The 16,992-nt window shown below is 40.9% G+C and overlaps 1 protein-coding gene across 3 annotated transcripts; it reads right to left on the reverse strand.

The window, feature by feature from the left end:
- Positions 1 to 7,316: 7,316 nt before the first annotated feature.
- LOC141378004 (P2Y purinoceptor 14-like) lies at positions 7,317 to 16,974 on the reverse strand. Of its 3 annotated transcripts, XM_073924370.1 has the most exons (5): positions 16,794 to 16,974; positions 14,019 to 14,145; positions 12,572 to 12,634; positions 11,574 to 11,980; positions 7,317 to 9,843 (listed from the first exon to the last, which is right to left on the reverse strand). In XM_073924370.1, the coding sequence occupies exons 4-5, from the start codon at positions 11,978 to 11,980 to the stop codon at positions 9,243 to 9,245; spliced, it is 1,008 nt and encodes a 335-aa protein (XP_073780471.1). In that variant the 5' UTR covers positions 12,572 to 12,634; positions 14,019 to 14,145; positions 16,794 to 16,974; the 3' UTR covers positions 7,317 to 9,242. The 3 variants fall into 3 exon arrangements, 1 of the variants encoding a protein (XP_073780471.1); XR_012391260.1 differs by lacking the exons at positions 14,019 to 14,145; positions 16,794 to 16,974 and having other exon boundaries at positions 7,323 to 9,029; positions 9,184 to 9,843; XR_012391259.1 differs by lacking the exons at positions 14,019 to 14,145; positions 16,794 to 16,974 and having other exon boundaries at positions 7,323 to 9,029; positions 9,175 to 9,843.
- Between the last annotated feature and the right edge of the window lie 18 nt (positions 16,975 to 16,992).

Below are 16,992 nucleotides of genomic sequence, written 5' to 3' on the forward strand. Positions count from 1 at the left end.
GGGGTGGATTTAGTGATTCAGAGGCCCTAAGCAACTCCAGTCATGGGGCCCCAAGTTCTGAAATGCACCCTTTCTAATTTTATTTCAATTAAATTCTAATTTAATTTTTCTTTTCCACATTTTATCTCAATGTAAGTTTCATATTTTAAATAATTATGTCTTAAAATTAATTTACAACAAAAAATATAAATAGTTTTTTTAGAAATTTGACTGCTGGACTGTTCCATAATCAACCCGGGCTCATTGTGGAAACGTAGCCACGCGGACGTTTCTGCGGACCGCGAGATATGTCCCGGGAGGTACGTATTTGAGCGGTTTTTGTTTTCGCGGGTCCGCGAGAGGCTACTATGCGCGCTTTTTCGCGTCTCGGGCGCCTCTCGGGAGCGCGCACCATTCGCGCCCGCGCTGTTCTCACGCAAAAAGCCGCCGGATCGTCCGACCCGGCCGCCCTCCTCTTCCGCCTCCTCCTTCCCTAAACCTGAGCGACGGTTTGCAAAAGCTGTCCAGAAAAAAAAGCAAAAGCCCTCGTCTTCGATTTCCAAAAGCCCGCGTTTTCGGATCCCGCCGCTTTCTCGCCCTTATTTTTCGGATTCTGTTTTTCATCTTACCTGATTTCTGGAACCGCTGTTCCCCGGACTAGATCCCGGTCGTCGTCCCCGCGGCCGGCTCCTCCGCTCCGCCGACACAACGCTGTGAGCTAAGCGGACAAACTGGTTGCATCGGGAAAGCCCTCCACTCGGAGGTGAGCCGTCGTCCACACTGCCCCGCAGCGTTCGCTCGAAAAAAACTAAACGCGGCCATACGTACCTCCATCCACGTAAATCGTGATCTCCAGAAACGTCCGCGGGGCTACGTTCCCAGAATGAGCTTGGGTTGTCCATAATTGAGGGTGGTGGATGTTTTTTCCTTTTCATAATTTTATTATTACATAACATTGTTATTATTAATATTATTATTATTAATATTATTAGTAATATTATATTTTAGTGTATATTTAATAATATTTAATTATGTACAAATATATTTGTTTGAATCTCACTATGCAAAATATGATAGAAAAGGATGTTATACATAGTTTTAGGTATGATAAATACTTCTAGATATTTATTAGGGGCCCCCAGATGTCCTGGGGTCCTGAGCAGCTGCTTACCTTGCTTATTGGTTAAATCCGCCCCAGTATATATGAGCAATACCACACGAGTAGGCAACGCAGTGGACCAGTAGATGGTGCTGTCGTCTCACAGCAAGAACGTTGCTGGTTCGAGCCTCAGCTAGGTCAGTTGGCGTTTCTGTGTGGAGTTTGCATGTTCTCCCTACATTCGAGTGGGTTTTCTCCGGGTGCTCCAGTTTCCCCCCACATTCCAAAGACATGCCGTACAGGTGAATTGGATAGGCTCAATTGTCTGTAGTGTATGGATGTTTCCCAGAAATGGGTTGCGGCTGGAAGGCCATCTGCTGCATAAAAACATGCTGGATAAGTTGGTGGCTCATTCTGCTTTGGCGACCCCGGATTAATAAAAGGACTAAGCCGACAAGAAAATGAATGAATGAATCACACGAGTAGCAGTGCAATATGGCTGTATATCGGCACTGGTGAGAGGCGTGCGTTGGCTCAAGGCTGCATGCCGAGTGCCTTAGTATCTCACCATTGATGAAATGAGTGTGATATTGTATTTATACAACAGGTTGGCGTATAATTGTCTATATAAAAAAAAAACACGGAGAGTCTCAAAAATCCTTTTGTACGAGGAACTACTTTCTTCCGCTGTTCATTCACATCTGCAGCGGATTATCAGAACAGCAGATTTTTGTTGCAATCAGGTGATAAAAAAAAGTACTCCAAAAAAGGCAAAGCAAAGCAATCACTTATAAATGACTTTTTTATAAATCAGCACTACAACATACAAAGGAGAGAGATTGATATAACTTACCTGTTTTATAATGCTTTGGTCAGCAGTAATTTGAAATATGGAAAAAAAAAAACACACGCTGAGGCACTATTCTTATAAATAAACTGCATAGTTGCAATCTAAACAACTACAATTTTGCCAAAAAAAACCTCAAAAGTACATTTATGTTGTCCAACAGCTGCAGTATTTGTCAAACAGTAGTGAGTCTATTGATCTGTTGTCACTCTATGTGGGCGGAGTAATACATAAGAGTGAAGTGGCTGTATGAGTGCTGTTATTGCAGAATATTGCACAGATATTCAATTCAATGTTTATTTATATAACACTTTTACAATGTAGCCAATCCTGCATATGTATTATGCAGCGGATGCCCTTCCAGCTGCAACCCATCTATGGGAAACACTTATACACTCTCATTCCCACACATACACTACAGACAATTTAGCGTACCCAATTCACCTATAGCGCATGTCTTTGGACTTGGAAACTGGAGCACCCAGAGGAAACCCACACCAACACAGGGAGAACATGCAAGTTCCTCAAAGAAAAGCCAACTGACCCATCCGAGGCTCAAACCAACAATCTTCTTGCTGTGAGTCGATCGTACAACCCACTGCGCCACTATGACGCCCCTAGGAAAAAAAATTCAATATTGGCAAAAGATACGAAAAATAAAATATTTTGATTACACACTAACACATGATGGAAAAATACACTGACTAATTTGGATGTGAAGAAATCATGCATTTTGGCAATATAATACACTATTTATTAAAAATATTGTATAGATATGGCATGTAACATCTTGTGACCTATGAGAATAAGTAACGTATTTTATAAATACTTAAAAAATTAACCTTTATTTCTAAAGCTGAAAAAATAGAGCACACCAAAATGTACCTTCAGTGAAGTATATGGACATCTAGTGTTTTTCAGGAAATGATAATTTTCTGGTAAACACTTAATGCAATTACTTTCAATTTCATAAGGTTCCTTTTACAGCATCAATGTTTAAATATAATTACAATTCATTCAGTTTACGAGACTTAAGAAGAGCAATCATTTAGTTGTTCAAGTTCAAAACAAGATTAAAGACTGTGTAATAGTGATGGGAAGTTCGGATCATTTTACTGACTCGGATCTTTGAGTCTCGTTCATCAAGATGAACGATTCTTTTTTCGAGTCATTTCGTTCATTTGGTTCAATTTGCCAAAATATTATTAAAATGTTACGAATTGCTTCCAAACACATCTACAACTAGCCCAAAAGGTTGACTGCAGACAAATATGTCATAACTAGAATACTATAAAAAGGAGAGAATAATAATTCAATGTTTACCTGCTCTTTTGTTTATGAAGGTATTGTTGTCTCTTTGCTCAGCTCACCTCTTCATGTCTTTAAATGTCAGGGGTTCATTCACGTTACACTGAGAGTCACATATAATCTTAATCAATGCACAGTCTGAGCCGATGTAAGCCATGATCATTCGTTGTTTACGTGACAGAATGACTCAAACCCGAGGAGTCGAGAGGTGAGCGGTTCAATTCTTTTTTCGGCTCTAAACGTGTATGATTGGCTCGTGATGAACGAGTGACTCAGACCTGATAGAGGACTCGAGAGGTGAGCGAATCAATTCTTTTTCCGGCTCTAAACGCATATGATTGGCATCTGCCAATGTGATGAAGACTTGAAATTAACGATACTACCTGCACAAATGTGCGCACGCGCGAATGAACGAATCACTCCCTGAGAAGACTCGTAGTTCCCGAGTCATATTAAAGAATCGTTCAAAATGAACGAATCGTTCATGAACGACCCATCACTACTGTGTAACCTAAATTTACCTTCAATTATAAAAGCCCACATATGAGATTTTGAAGAATGTCCAGACAGTGCTTTGTCAGATTTTTTTTTTAAAGTTAAAGTGTACAGCCAACTGTCTGGTGTTCAACATCTTATGTGTTTAAAAGAAGAGATAAGTGTAGGGAGAGTTAACTATGACAGAACTTTCATTTTGTCTTCTAGACTAGTGTATATTTGGTCTTTGTTGCCATCTAGTGAAGTCTCTCTGAAATCACATCCATGCATTTTCATTAAAACAATCGAGTTTGTCACTATAATCTAGCATCAAATTAAAATCCATAATGAGTAGATTTAAAAAAATATATTTTTGTCCTGGATTACTTCAGGGTTTTGACTGTATTTAGCTCTTAACCCTTGTATGGTGTTCGGGTCTGTGACACCCGTTTTCAGTTTTTTTCAAAAGAAAAGAAAAATTAAACAATGAAATATTTTTTCGACCTAAAATTCATTGGCTTTGGCTTATTTTCTGTTAAGAACATAAATCCGAACAAATTTTCAATGACCGCATAATGTACCTCCCCCCACACATTTACATTACATACAAGGTGTTTAGGTCCACTAGACCCAGGTCCAGTGTTTCCACACTCTGCCCTTCTCCTTTCTGGTACTGCTGTTTTCTTCCCCTCCCACTCCTGCACAAAGTTGCAAGATTGTTGAAAATGTAATTATCAACACAAATTACCACTATACGTAAAAAAAAATTAGGTACCTTAGTGGGAAGGTTCAAATTCCACCTCTGAGTTGCTGTCCTTGAATGTTGCATGTTGCCAGATGTTGAGGGATTTATTTTGCTGTACACATTGGATGCAATCATGGACTGCAAAATAGTGCTGGTTGGCTTGAAAGCAGTGCACACTATGAGGTGTGCATGCTTTGTTTTGATGAGACTAACTTTGGAAAAAAACACGTTCACATGACACATTTGAATAGGGAAAAACGAGAACATCAAGGGAAACCTTCCCTGTCCTTCTCACCTTTCTTTACAGCACAAATTGTTTTAACATTATTGCTCAAAAGATCGACCTCAAACTGAAAACTACTGACCTAACCACGGGCACGCGCAGCAGGAGTGTTAACTCGTGAGAGAGAGCCATTCTCCACGTTGATTGGCTGAGAAGAGGCAACGTAAGAGGAGATAGAAAACATGCCTAACGCCACCTGCTCCTCACAGACAGTACAGAAAATATGCAGCTAGATCAGTAAGTAAAGAAGCCCCAATATTACAATGAAATTACTTTTGAATGCCATAAAATTCTGAAATTGTCGTACATTATAGGATTTTTTTCATTATTGATCGTACATCGTACAGAGGTCGAAATTATCATACGTCTGGCAACCCTGATTATGGCAGTAGTTATTTCCTGGCTAGGGTTGTACCAGCTATTTATAAGTTCTTTCTTAAACTGGAAGGTAAAGTCCATACTAAGGGCTTTGTAACTAGTAGCTAGTTTGTAACTAAATTTGTTAACATGTTCTTAAAACAAACCGTAGTAAGTAGGTCATAAGCTTTCCGTTAAGTCATTAGCATAGTCGAATTGAATGACGTAATATCCAAAAAGAAGCATTTAAATCTTTAAAGTCCGGGTGAAATCTAAATTTACAATATTTATTCTGTTAAAATTGTCTATAACATTGTTATTCTTTAGGTCAGGGGTGTCTAAACTCGCTCCTGGAGTGCCGGTGTCCTGCATAGTTTAGCTCCAACTTCCTCCACCAAACCTGCCTGGAAGTTTCTAGTGTACCTAGAAAGAGCTTGATTAGCTGGTCAGGTGTGTTTAATTGGGATTGGAACTAAAGTATGTAGGGCACCGGCCCTTCAGAACTGAGTTTGGACACCCCTGGGGTGAACAATTAATCCATGCATGTGAATCCATTGTTTTTAAGTTTGTTTTTGATAATCTTCAATAAAGGTCTGATCATTTGCTTCTACATCTGAAATGGCGGTCTGTCTCTGTTGATGTCAATTTGACAGTTTTAGCCACTATATTCTTAAAACCACACCATTCTTAACATTACCAATCAGCCCTATATGCTGACTACGCAAAGTCACCACTTCAACCCCAACACCGCCCTTCCCTTCCCTCAATACTGGTCACCACCAACCAACTCCCCTTCCCCGCTCTTCAATATCTGTCACCACATCTCCTAACCCACCCTCCCCACTTCTCAAAACAGGTCAACAAACCACCATAAACATAGATACACACTATACCAAGCTTTGTTTTAAAAAAGAAAGACAACAAAAAACAAAAGAATGAAAAACAAAACAAAACAAAAACAAACAAAGTAAATCCCTGTTGAAAAAACAATTTAAAGCCGCCTAAGCTGGTTGGCTGGATTTAGCTGGTTAACTTCCAGGCTGATTTCCAGCCTGGTCTTAGCTGGTCAGGCTGAGAGATGACCAGCTTGACCAGCTTAGCCAGGCTGGGAGCCCAGCCAAAACCAGCTATTTCCATCTTAAACCAGGCTGGTCAAGCTGATTTTAGCTGGTCATTTTCCAGCCTGACCAGCTAAGACCAGGATGGAAATGGTTGGAAACCAGCCTGGAAGTGGCCAAAACCCCTCTAAAACCAGCTTAGGCTGGTATAAGATGTTTTTTTTCCCATTGGGGATGACAAGTAAGCTCTAGCACAACACTAGACTATGTTGCAATACAAATGATGGTAAACTGGTAGAGTGCAGAAATGTCCCACTATCAATCCTAAAAGCCACTTTTCAGATTTTTCAAATTTTCAATGAAAAGGCAGTAAGCTCTGCTCAGAAAGTCATTAAATGTCACTAGATGACATCATACATTTCTTGTTTAATAGCCTATGGCTATTTAGGAGGTATTTATAGGACATTTCACAAGAAACATCCCTAGTAGCAAAGAATTCTGGCCCAGATTTGGCATAAAGCTGGCACAGCAGGCATTCATCCGGTACTGGCATACAGCATGTGGGCCAAACATGGCCCGGGTTTGGCAGAGGTGGCACCGTCTTTAAGGCGGCACACAAGATTTGGGCCAGATGAAAAATGTAGTTTTTGGCCCAGATTTAAAAATTTGATAAGTGGGCCATGTGAGTTTGGCCAGTCTTGACCCACATTTAAAATACACTAAAATCATTTTTGAGTAAAGAAAAAAAATTCTACCAATCAGGTCACTTTGAGAAAAAGCGTGCCCATAGTGTGCCTAAAGCGCATCACTCCATGGGTTTATCAATTTCATTGCAATTGTGACACACCAACCTATCTGGCCCAGTTCAGGCCCAGTTATGAGTTATTAACTTGGCTGAGACTTGGCCCAGATATGGTCAGTGTTTGGCCCTTGTCTGGAAGCCAGATTTGCTCCAGTCATGTACCGTAATTCACTGTGGCATGTGGGCCAAGCAAAACCTGATTGTGTGGGCCAGAGCTGGGCCAGAGAAATTTTGCTATGTGGGATACATTATCTGTCCCTGAAATAAATACAGTGAATGAGAAGTTTTTCATCCCGAAAATTTCTAAAAGGGACTGATGGTTGATTTCTGTGAGTTGTTCTATAAAGGAATATATCAATCATTTGGTTTTCAGATTTTTTTGTCTTTATTGAAAACACTTTACAGATTTACTAACCCTGTCATAGTCCTAGACCTCGGCCCAGTTGAACCTACAGCTTAAATAGTTTTGCTATGCTAAACACTGTTATTAAAAAAAAACTTTAGAAATAGCAATTATTAGTTCATCGTTCACATCAATTGATTAAAAAACAAGAAATTAAAAATAAATTGCACAAATAATTAATACAAACAAAACAATTGTCCCCATATTTCTGTCAGTTCTGTCACATATGCATTAAAATGTGTGCAATACACCTTTAAGGCTATGACTCAGAGGAAGTGACATTTGATGGGGAAGAAGCTGACTGATCATGGATGTGTTCTATCATTGATTTGTAAGATTTTATGGTTTGTTTTTGTATGATTTTTAGGAGGAAGACAAGCTTTAAGGTAAGGCTGTCACATTTTAATAAGTAAAAACGTACATTTCTGGTAGAATGTCTTATATTTGCACTACTCTTTATATATGCATGTCGATTAAATTAAATGTATTGCTGTTTGAATTCATTACATCCATGTATATGTGCAGTAAATGGAGGAAAGTCCTTACCCCAGGTGGATGAGTTCAAGTATCTTGGGGTTTTGTTCAGGAGTAAGGGTAGGATAGACCATGAGATTGACAGGTAGATTGGTGAAGTAGCATCAATGTGGTCGATGTACCAGTCTGCTGTTGTTAAGAAGGAGCTGAGCCTAAAGGCATAGCTCTCGATTTACTGATCAATCTACGTTCCTGCTCTCACCAATGGTCATGAGATTTGGGTCATGACCGAAAGGACAAGATTTTAGATACAAGTGGCCAAAATGAGTTCACAGGGTGGCAGGGCACACTCTTATAGATAGGGTGAGGAGTTCTGTCACCCAGGAGTAGATTGGAGTTGCCAGCTGAGGTTGCTCAGGCATCTGTTTTGGATGCCTCCTGGACGCCTACCTAGGGACATGTTCTAGGCATGTCCCATTGGGAGAAGGCCTCAGGGTAGACCCAGGACATGCTGAAGGGACTTTGTCTCTTGGCTGACCAGTGAATTCCAAGGGATCCCCACAGAATAAATGTGCTGTGAATCTTTCAAACCTAATAATGTCAGACAAGTTCAGAAACTGGTGTCACTAAAATTGATTGTGAACAACAGCAAGAAAATAATAAAAGGTCCATTTAAATTGTTACATTTAACACAAAGGAGAAGCAAATTGGTTTGAATACCAGGGAAATACCTCACGCTTGCGGTGCTAAAACATTCGCCATTGGTATGCATACGAATTATCTTCTCTCAAGGCTGCAGGTGGGAGATACGGCGGAACAAGGATTGCACTGCCAGCAGGTCACTGAGATGTAGGTAAGGTACTCTAGGAACAAATCAGTGTCTCCTAAAATCTCCAGTAACACCAAAACTTTTTTTTTTAATTTGTCGCTGGGGGTTTTGACAAGTTGCTAAATATGGTGACAAAGTTGCTAGTTCAGGCATGAATTCCCAAGTGCTTGCCATGATATCAACATTGGAAGTGTTGCTTTGTGCTCCGTGTGTAAGTACAACACAAAACTCTGATAGTACAGTCTCATGAGAGTGAACGTCATTCAAATAACTCTTAAACCCAAACACGTTTCATTTTTTGCAAACTTTTGAAAATTGAAGCATTCCTTAAATCAGGGGTCACCAATCTCACTCCTGGAGGGCCGGTGTCCCTGCAGGGTTTAGCTCCAACTTGCCTCAACACACCTGCCTGGATGTTTTAAGCATACCTAGTAAGACCTTGATTAGCTTGTTCAGGTGTGTTTGATTAGAGTTGGAGGTAAAATCTGACACCGGCCCTCCAGGAACAAGTTTGGCGACCCCTGCCTTAAATCAATGTTTAAATTACAATTATATCAGTATATTACATTGCATCTTCAGACGTTTCATGTTTGCTCTTCACTGGACCTGTGCAAATCGTTCCCTTTTCTAAGCTGAGCTCTAAAGGCCTTGCAGAAGAGGAAGTAGATTAGAGGATCGAAACAAACATTCAGCACTCCAAGCAGAATTGTCACCTCTTTCAAGATGTTAAATGCGTGAACTGTTGAACATTCACTGCTGAACGTGTAAGGCAGTCTCACCAGATGATAAGGCACAAAGCACACACAGAAAACTACCATTAATATTAGCATATTGCGCTTTGACTTGTTAAATGTTTGAGTGCTGGAGATGGTCTGTGCGGACAACTGAGCCTGTTGAATCTTTTGTAGAGTCTTCCAATACAGAACAATCATCGATATTAGCACGAACATGAAGGTTACAATGGACACACAGTGGATGACTTTGTAGAAAACACTGAGCTGCGGACTGTGCATGGACTCGCAGCTAATGTCTTGCTGATTGTAACTCCAGGAAGTCTGAAGAAAGAGGACCAAGTAGATGCTACACAAGGCTAGCAGGGAGAGCCAAGTTGCTAGAGAAATGTGGCGGGCAGTACGAACCGTCTGCAGAGTGTGAGTCTCCAATGGTCGCACAATCTTCAGGTACCTGAGTTGACAAAACGAGGCAGTTAAAATGAGATCTAACACAGTAACTATGTCTACTTGGACATTAGTATTCTAATTTATCTTAATCTAAATAAGATGATAATATAATTAACGTGATGGCGGGTGTAATGATCTCACTGTGTTGTGTACACTTGAGCCCTTGGGTATGTGTGCACCTGTGGTCCTGTACTGAATCGGTAAATGCAGAGAATACAGTATCTAACAGCCATGTGTGTGTGAAATATCATGTCGCATTATGCAGCGAAAAGTCCTACATGATGGTTTACATGTCTGTACTGGACTCAATAATATGAGTAAAATAGGAATACTCCACGTCTTAATTCCATTTGTGATTACTACGACTATGACTTTGGTTGGATAAAGGTCATCAAATGTCTTTTTTTACATGGTAGATTCTTAATCAGAGTATTGTCTTAATCGTAATAAAATTTGAGTACTAGTGTTGGCGCCAACTCATGGCGACCCGAGTTTAATTCCCACCTTGTGGTCCTATGCCGATCCTTACCCTCTCTCTGCCCCCCATGCTTTCCTGTCAATTCTCTATACTGTCCTGTCCAATAAAGGTAAAGCCCCCCTAAAAAATAACTATAAAAAAATTATTGTAGTTTTGAGTATTGGTGTTTCCCAGAGACGGGTCGCGGCTGGAAGGGCATCCGCTGCGTAAAAATGTGCTGGATAAGTTGGCGGTTTATTCCGCTGTGGCGACCCCGGATTGATAAAGGGACTAAGTCAGGGGTGTTAAACTCAATTCCTGGAGGGCCGAAGCCCTGCACAGTTTAGTTCCAACCCTGCTCCAACACACTTACCTGTAGGTTTCAAACAAGCCTGAAGGACTCAATTAGTTTGATCAGGTGTGTTTAATTAGGGTTGGAACTAAACTGTGCAGAGCTGCGGCCCTTTTGGAACTGAGTTTGACACCTGTGGACTAAGCTGACAAGAAAATGAATGAATGAGTATTGGTGTCTGATTAATCGCAGGTGGTGCCAATTAGTGCAAATTAAAGGCATGTGATCTTTTTCTGTGTTGATTTGCCACACTGTGCAGAAGAAATTCAAGTTTTCCAAGATTGGTACCCTATAGCAGGGGTGGCCAACCCTGTTCCTAGAGAGCCACCTTCCTGCAGATTTCAGTTGCTACCCATATCAAACACACCTGAACCAATTAATTAGGACCTGAAACCATGTGATAATTACAGGCGGCCTCTCGCGGATCTGCGAAAACAAAAAACGCTCAAATACGTACCTCCCGGGACGTAAATCGCGGTCCGCAGAAACGTCCGCGGGGCTACGTTTCCACAATGAGCCCGGGTTGGTCTTTTTGAACATATGTCTAATATTTTTCGATAATGCCTGCCTTCTCTGCCTTCTTGCTCTTTTCGACCCAAAGCTCAGTATGGATGTCGCATCAAAGATTCAAATGTTACCACTCAGTGGGTTATGTCATGTTATCGCGTCACATTGAGGATTCGAAATACTGGCCAGAGTTATTTTAAAATACACTTTATTACAATATATATTGAATATTAATATATTATATTAATTATATATTACATATTATTAAATTACATAAAATAATTTAAAGGACAAAATCTGGACCTTTTAGCCGTGGGGGGTGGTTCGTTCGAACCACCCGAACCCCCCCTGGCTACGGGCATGGGTCCACTAACAAGGATATCACATATAATGAAACTTATATAAATGAGATTCATACCTGTTTGCAGCAATAAAGTCCATGAAGAGAATGCTTGCATACATGTTTATATAAAAGGCTGTTGCTCCAAAGCTGCAGTAAATGTTACGTATTGTCATGGAATAGTAAGCATTGTTAGCAATGCGCAAGGGTAAGCAAAGGCAAAGGAAAAAGTCAGCCGCTGCCAGGTTCTTCATGTAGACTGTGATGCTGGACTGGACACGCTGATTGCTGCAGAAATACACCCGCATTGTGATGCAGTTCAACACCAGACTGACGAGAAACACAAGTGAGTAGCTAAAGATGAAAGCAGGATGGGTTGAGACATCTATGTACATCGCTTCACAGGAAATGTTTCCCATGGTCATGTTTGTTTTAATTTGATCAGTTGGGAAAATGGTGGCATGCATTGTAGCCTCCAACTCCATCTAGATAAAGCAAGCGAGACATATTAGACCTATTATGATTCATACAGATAACGGATATTGTACATAGGCTACTGTATAAGGTGCGATATCACAATTTGTTGTTTGCGTCACTTCCTGGCACAAATTTTCACTTTTTATTAGCTTATTTTACCATGTTGACATGAACAGCATAATTTGACAATGGGCTGCTGGTTGAATCTTTTTTCTTTGCTGACTCTAAGCTGGACCTGACCAGCAAATGAAAAGCAAGAACCAGCTTAAACTAGCAGACATCTGTGAAAACCTTACAATAATTTTTGTTTCTATCAAAAGATTACTAGTAAATTGGCTGATTATTCAAGTTGTTATGTTATTCAGTGTGATGCGATTTTGATTTTAGCATTGACTTACAACATACATCAAATAGAAACTATATGGCCTGAGGCAAATATAATATATTAGCACATAATATATACATACATAACTTAAGACAATGGTTATATGCCAATATATTACACTATATATTTTGTTTTAACCCTATAAACTTGCATAAAGTAAACATTATAAGTATTATAAGCATTAAAATTGCTTGGCTAATTACATTAAACTTACATGAAATCCACCAGTAGGAAAGCTGTCCACTGAACGTAGGTGTAGATATTAGTCCTTCTGTCTCTAGATTGTTGCAAAAAAAAAAAAGAGACACAGAGGAAACCTAAAAAAAATAACAGCCTTGTTTGGTTGATGGGGGAGGGGTGATATTGAAGTGGCGAAAAAAAAAGATGTGAGGTGTGATCTTTGTCCACATCAATAGCATTAAAAGTATGTATATATAATATTCAGAAAACAGTATGGATATTAAATATGATTAAAATTACACAATTTCAAAATAATAAGATACCAAACAAATCTATGTTATAGGACATACAAATGTAATAACACAGTAACATCACAATAAGAAATGAGTAAAAACACAGCCCAACATGTGAGTACCAGCAAAGTACCTGCTCATGAATAGCAACAAGCAGCTTTAACTAGCAGCCATGTGTCAAAACCTACATTACCAGAATGATTTTTTAAAACAGAATACTAGTAAATTGACTGATTTTTCAAATTGTGATTATTATGTTAGTCAGTGTAATGTGACTTTGTGATATTATCATTAAATATACATGAAATAGAAACTATTTGGCCTATGCAGACTCCCGGAAGTAGCGGGAGTATCCTGCAAATGCATAGAGACTCCTGGATGCCCACAAATGAATGATAATCTCAACCCGGGCTCATTGTGGAAACGTAGCCCCGCGGACGTTTCTGCGGACCGGGATTTACGTCCCTGGGGGTACGTATTCGAGCGTTTTTTGTTTTCGCGGATCCGCGAGAGGCCGCTGTGCGCGCTTTTTCGCGTCTCGGGCGCCTCTCAGAAGCGCGCGCCGTTCGCGCCCGTAAAGCCGCCGGATCTGCCGACTTGGCCTCCCTCCTCTATCTCCTCCTCCTTCCCTAAACCCGAGCGACGGTTCCCAAAAGCCGTCCAGGAAAAAAAAAAAATAAGTAAAAGCCCTCGTCTTCAATTTTGACCGCGTTTTCGGATCCCGCCGCGTTCTCGCCCTTATTTTTCGGATTTCATTTTTCGTTTTACCTGATTTCCGGAACCGCCGTTCCCCGGACTCGATCCCGGTCGTCGTCCCCACGGATGGCTTCTCCGGGGCCTCCCCACCGCCGACGCAACGCTGTGAGCTAAGCGGTCAAACTGGTTGCATCGGGAAAGCCCACCACTCGGAGGCAAGCCGTCGGCCGGCGAGCGCGAAGAGGAGGGGCGGAGCGGCGCCACACCGCCCCGCAGCGTTCGCTCGAAAAAATCTAAACGCGGCCCATACGTACCTCCGGCCACGTAAATCACGGTCTCCAGAAACGTCCGCGGGGCTACGTTTCCAGAATGAGCTTGGGTTGGATAATCTCCCAGAAATTCCGCGTCTCCTGCCCGGTAGTTAAATTCGTTGCACACCCCTCTCTCCACTGTATCCCTCCTAGCTCTTCAGGTATGTCGTGCTCAACTCACCCCCACCGCTCTTCAGGTACGTCTCTTGCGCACTCGACCGCCAAATCAGATACGTCGCTCACTCACTATTTGTAATGTATGATGATTCTAATTGCTTCCATAAACTTTTCCTTCCTATTTTCTTAATCTAAAAGAGACAAACAAGCAACTCAAAACTTTTCTTTCATGCTCAGTGACTGAATTTTAATGTGGTTACTTTTAAAGATTTTCTTTTCTTTGAGGTTTTCTAACTCTATCCCAGTACTGGGTTAAAGCTGGTAGGGTAGTGGTCACCAAACTTGTTCCGGGAGGGCCGGTGTCCTGCAGATTTTAGCTCCAACCCTAATCAAACACACCTGAACAAGCTAATCAAGGTCTTACTAGGTATACATCCAGGCAGGTGTGTTGAGGCAAGATGGAGCTAAACCCTGCAGGGACACTGGCCCTCCAGGACCAGGATTGGTGACCCCTGTGGGTATCCGCTGTGTAAAAACATGCTGGATAAGTTGGTGGTTCATTCCACTGTGGTGCCCCCTGATAAATAAAGGGACTAAGCCGAAAGAAAATAAATGAATGTTTTCTAAATTAATGACCTGCTTGATTTTATAGCCTTATAAATAGCTATTTTATAGCTCCTTTATATCTGTCTGGGACCTTTTCTCATAGGCATACACTCAAAAATGACACACTATTTGCTTTACCCAGCTTTCTAACATGCTACATGCAGGTGTATGTATATAATTTTTTTTTTAAAGACATTTTTATACATGTTGTTGACACAGAGCGCATGCAAATAAATCTATTCTTTAAAAGCAACTATATCTTGACATCTTGCTTTAACAGAGAATAGAGTGAAAGAGAACTCAGAGATCACTTTATCTTGTGCGTGTGAGAGAAAGGAAATATGTGTTGGACAGACGGTAAATACAAAAATAGATGCCGACTTGCAACAAAACCACAACAGCATGAGATCATCAGAGGATGTAATTTACATGCAAAACAGTTGACGGAAATGATAAGGGAACATAAAAACCAAGCACTAATTTATTTTTATTGTGTTTTTTTCTCATTTTATTTAGCCAATGTTGTATTTGCATTACCACATTATGAATGTATAGCACAAACCATATGGATCCCTAAATTTTCTTTATCTTAAAAGTAATAAGACCACTCACTTCTCACTGACTACTTTTACATAGACATTAGTAATCGAATTATTTGCTTTAATCAATTTAAGAGAACAATAAGACTAAGTTGTTTACAGTTACAGTTGCTTACATGATCCCGTTTTACATGTTAATGCACATAATTCGATTAACGTCATTGTGTCACCACGCTATCCCAGCCTGATCTCACGAGAAAACGTATTTATTTAGTGGCTTATTCGCACAAATTCGTACGAGTTCAGATGAATGAAATTGTACGATTTTAAAAAGGAGGGGTGGCACCCAACCCCACCCCTAAACCCAACCGTCATTGGGGGATGAGCAAGTCGTACTAAATTGTATGAATAAGATTGTACGCATTCATACGAATTAGCCACAAAATCAAAAAGTTACGAATTGCCGTGAGATTGTGTTGGCTATCCACATTTCCTCCGGAGTTTTATGTAATAGGGTGTTTCATTTTTCATTTGTCGACTGTAACTGTAGTTTGGCACTTTCACTTTCATTCACGGAACATTTTATGCATGCCTCCGTGACAAACAAGATATTGGATGCAACTATGAACTGCTGGAAGTCTTGTTTTAATGGATATTCATAATGTATGCTTTATGGAAGAAAAAGGGGACCCGACCAGATTTCTGCGGCGCGGGAATAAATTTCCGAATAAGGCGCGGGAGCGGTCGATAACGGGTTTAATTTGAGACGGGAGCGGGCCGTCTATCAATATTGCTCCCGACTCCCGAGTGAGCATGCATATATATGTGTGTAAATGAAATAGCGCGATGCTGTGTTTAGCTTGTTTGTTGCTGTGTGTGTGTGTGCGCACGCGCGAATGAGAGGTTTGTGTGTGCGCGCGTGAATGAGAGATAGCGCTTTGCCTGTGTGTGTGCTTGGTGCTTATGTGTGTGTGTGTTATAGCGCGTGAATGAGAGAGAGAGAGAGAGAGAGCTTTGTCTGTGTGTGTGTGCTTGGTGCTTATGTGTGTGTGTGTGTTTATACAGACAGCTTGTTATAGGCTGTCTGGACTCTGTATAGCTGGGTGGTTTTCAGTTTTGTTCCCCTTCCCGCTCGTTAGCGGGATCGGGCACGACGGGTAGAAAACGGGGCGGGACGGGCAGCGGGACAACAAATGCTGAATGTAAGCGGGAGCGGTTGGGTTCGGGCTAAAACCTGGCAGGTGCGGGTGGGAGCGGGTTTCAAAATTTAGCCCCGCGCAGACCTCTAAACCAAAGTAATACAAAAAAATGTGCTTTTATTTACAATTCCCAAAAGTTAACAAAAACAACGAATGAATCCAAAATAAAGAAAAAGTAAGCAAGGCAAAAATATACTGTTTATAATATATACAACACTGAGACAAATAAAGACGGAAAAAAACAAGAGAGCTGGCAGAAGGGACGCGGGCGGCGCTAAAGAAAAATGAAAAGAACAAAACCCAAACTAAATCTAACTCCCCAGAAGCATCTAGCTAACTATGTGAAAACATTATAATTAACACGCAAAGAGTCTTCCTATCTACTCTATCTATCTATCCAAAAAGTACAAGGAGTGGCGCTCGCCCCTAACCTAGTGTACTAAACAGCAGAGTAGTCCTATGTGTTGAGAAATGTATGTCGTGTGACCTTCTTACCTGTCCACTTCGTCCAAGCCTCGTAAACAACGTAAACTGAGAAATGGAATGATATACGAATGACGGACGGATAACGGTAACGGGCAACAACAAAATATACAGTTAGACGGGGTTATTTCTAAACGCAATGCAGTAACACAAAGAAGTGGGGAAAAAAGCAGCGAAACAGAAGTCAAGAGAGGGCTAGCCAGTGGTCTGA

The sequence above is a fragment of the Danio rerio genome, chromosome 15, assembly GCF_049306965.1.
Source record: "Danio rerio strain Tuebingen ecotype United States chromosome 15, GRCz12tu, whole genome shotgun sequence".
Classification (NCBI taxonomy): domain Eukaryota; kingdom Metazoa; phylum Chordata; class Actinopteri; order Cypriniformes; family Danionidae; genus Danio; species Danio rerio.